The following is a 2821-nucleotide window of genomic DNA, read 5'->3' on the forward strand; positions in this document are numbered from 1 at the left end:
AGGACCACTGTCTCTAGACATGTTGGACGGCTGGACGCTGGAGTCCAGCTGGACGTCCTGGAGACATGGACACAGCAACAACACTCATCTTCACACCAACACAAACACAGCAAGCTGCTGCTCCTCTGATTGGCTGATTGCTGTCTCTGATTGGAAACCTCCTCCCACTGAGAAGCTGCAGCTTTACTGGGAACACTGGAGCTTTGCATTGATGCTAACTGGGTTTAGCTCAATATGCTGACAGCAGCTGGACTCACTACAAACATTTACTTACCATAAAGTCTCTACAAAACGCTTCAGCTGCTGAACATCTGAATCCTTCAGGTTGTTGAATCTCAGGTTCAGTTTTGTCAGATGGAGGCTGTTGGACTTCAGAGCTGAGGCCAGAGAATTACAGCTGATCTTTGACAACCTGGAGTTCTCCAACCTGAATAAAGAATAAAAGATGTGAGCTGAAGCCAACAGGATGCAGGTTAACCAGTCCAACAGAACCAGTTAAAGAGTCTCATGACTATTAATGCCAACAAGCTGCTGCTTCAATAAAGACCTGCTGACTTCAGAACCAGAACCAGAACCTGGTACTGGGTCATGTTGTGTTGGAGGATTTTAGACAGTAAAATCTTTCCAGGTTCTGATCAAAGTGTTGAAGCATCAATCATTGATTATTGGTTTGTTCCTGTCAGATTCCAAGAATTCACTTTTCTAGACTGGGTTGAATGACCTTTGACCTGCTTGACGTGAGGGGGATTTCTACACACTGGTGGTCCGAATGCTGTCCTGTTCTGACCTCAGGTCAGCAGGTCCAACTCAGTTAGTTACACAGAGGGACTAAATTAAACTCTGGATCCAGGAACAAACTCAGAAAATATTTATTAGAACAGAAGATATGAACTTTGATTTATGATCAATTATAGATAATTATTCACTGAAATATTGATAATTATATAATTACAAACCCCAATGTTTCCAGTCTGCAGCCTTCAGTCTGTAGAAAACCACAGAGCTCCTTCAGTCCAGAACCTTCCAGGTTGGTTCCGATCAGGTCCAGTTCTGTCAGATGGGTCGGGTTGGACTTCAGAGCTGAGAACAGAGACGTCCAGCTGGTCTCTGACAAACTGCAGCTCTTCAATCTGAATAAAGAATAAAAGATGAGCTGAAGCCAACAGGATGCAGTTAAAACTGAAATATGAACAAATAAATAATAAAATGTAGAAAATTAATTTCCCTGAATGTAAAAGAAACATGATGAACTGATTCTAACATCTGATCCAGTCAAACTGGTTTAAAGAGTCCAAACCAGCAGAACCAGAACATTTTATCATGACTTGTTGTTAGAAGTTCTGAATCCTTCATCAGAGATGCTGCAGAAATGGAAACATTATCATAAAGGAACAACCTGATTATGAAGACGAGTCATTTTTAAATCTATTTTCCAGGTGAACCACATGAGGATGATTTCAGTAAATGATGAAGCTTGATGCACACAAAGCTTTACAAAGGTAAGATCTCACTTCCTGTCCTACAAAATAAGAGCTGAATCAAGATGTCAAGATGTTTGAACTAAATGACTTTAACACCAAAACCTTCACAAAGTCAGTATTTACTGCAGGACTGTTAATTAATGATCTTTGTATTATTTTTGTCTCCTTCATGTCAGGAACTCAGCCAGAAGACTGTGGTCATCCTGACAGAGTCTGTCAGAACAAACTCAGATTTCCTCTGGAAGCTGCTCTCAGTGGTTTGGAGGACGACTGACTCGTAATTTGCTCCATCAGTGGAACTGACACTAAAATGGAAACTCATCACCTGCTTCCATGTTGTTTTGCTTCCTGCCAACATAAAACTCCTGCATGAGCTGCAGCTCCATATGAGCAGGCAGTCGAGTCCCCAGAAAGCTTCCCTGTTTCTAGGAACCATTTCATCCAGAGTTGGTCGACTTTCTCTGTCAGACGGTGAACCTTCAGTCTGAGCATGTGCAGAACCTCTCCTAACACACCTGGTCCAGATTCATGTGCTGCAGTCTCTGCTGGTTCTGATGTCTGGACCAGAAAACTGATGTCCAGAAGAACCTGCAGCCTGTTGAGCTCAGAGAAAAACTCAGTGGTCTGGATTTTTTCAGACGAAGCTGAAGTTGGTTTGTGATTGAAGCTTCAGATTCAGGAAATGGATAAAGGGCGATTCCACCTAATTATTCACTACAACCAGCATCTTTAATCTGCTCTAGTTAAACATTAAAACACCTGGACTGGATGATTATCAACTAATAGCAGAATATTTAAAACTAAGTGTGAGATTTGAGGAACTTCAATAAAGGGAGATTTTCATTCTCTCTGTTTTTGATCTGACCTTTGACCTGCTTGACATGAGGGGGATTTCTACACACTGGGGGTCCGAATGCTGTCCTGTTCTGACCTCAGGTCAGCAGGTCCAACTCAGTTACACAGAGGGACTAAATTAAACTCTGGATCCAGGAACAAACTCAGAAAATATTTATTAGAACAGAAGATATGAACTTTGATTTATGATCAATTATAGATAATTATTCACTGAAATATTGATAATTATATAATTACAAACCTCAATGTTTCCAGTCTGCAGCCTTCAGTCTGTAGAAAACCACAGAGCTCCTTCAGTCCAGAACCTTCCAGGTTGGTTCCGATCAGGTCCAGTTCTGTCAGATGGGTCGGGTTGGACTTCAGAGCTGAGAACAGAGACGTCCAGCTGGTCTCTGACAACCAGCACATCTCCAATCTGAATAAAGAATAAAAGATGAGCTGAAGCCAACAGGATGCAGTTAAAACTGAAATATGAACAAATAAAT

At 41.5% G+C, this 2821-nt stretch overlaps 1 protein-coding gene across 1 annotated transcript; it reads right to left on the bottom strand.

The window, feature by feature from the left end:
- Positions 1 to 206: 206 nt before the first annotated feature.
- On the bottom strand, positions 207 to 2812 carry LOC106943743 (NACHT, LRR and PYD domains-containing protein 12-like). The gene is made up of 3 exons (XM_015027046.1): positions 2578 to 2812; positions 957 to 1130; positions 207 to 427 (listed from the first exon to the last, which is right to left on the bottom strand). The coding sequence occupies exons 1-3, from the start codon at positions 2742 to 2744 to the stop codon at positions 271 to 273; spliced, it is 498 nt and encodes a 165-aa protein (XP_014882532.1). The 5' UTR covers positions 2745 to 2812; the 3' UTR covers positions 207 to 270.
- Positions 2813 to 2821: the final 9 nt, after the last annotated feature.

The sequence above is a fragment of the Poecilia latipinna genome, unplaced genomic scaffold (genome assembly GCF_001443285.1).
Source record: "Poecilia latipinna isolate Pla-1442-1.1 unplaced genomic scaffold, P_latipinna-1.0 Scaffold5803, whole genome shotgun sequence".
Classification (NCBI taxonomy): Eukaryota; Metazoa; Chordata; class Actinopteri; order Cyprinodontiformes; family Poeciliidae; genus Poecilia; species Poecilia latipinna.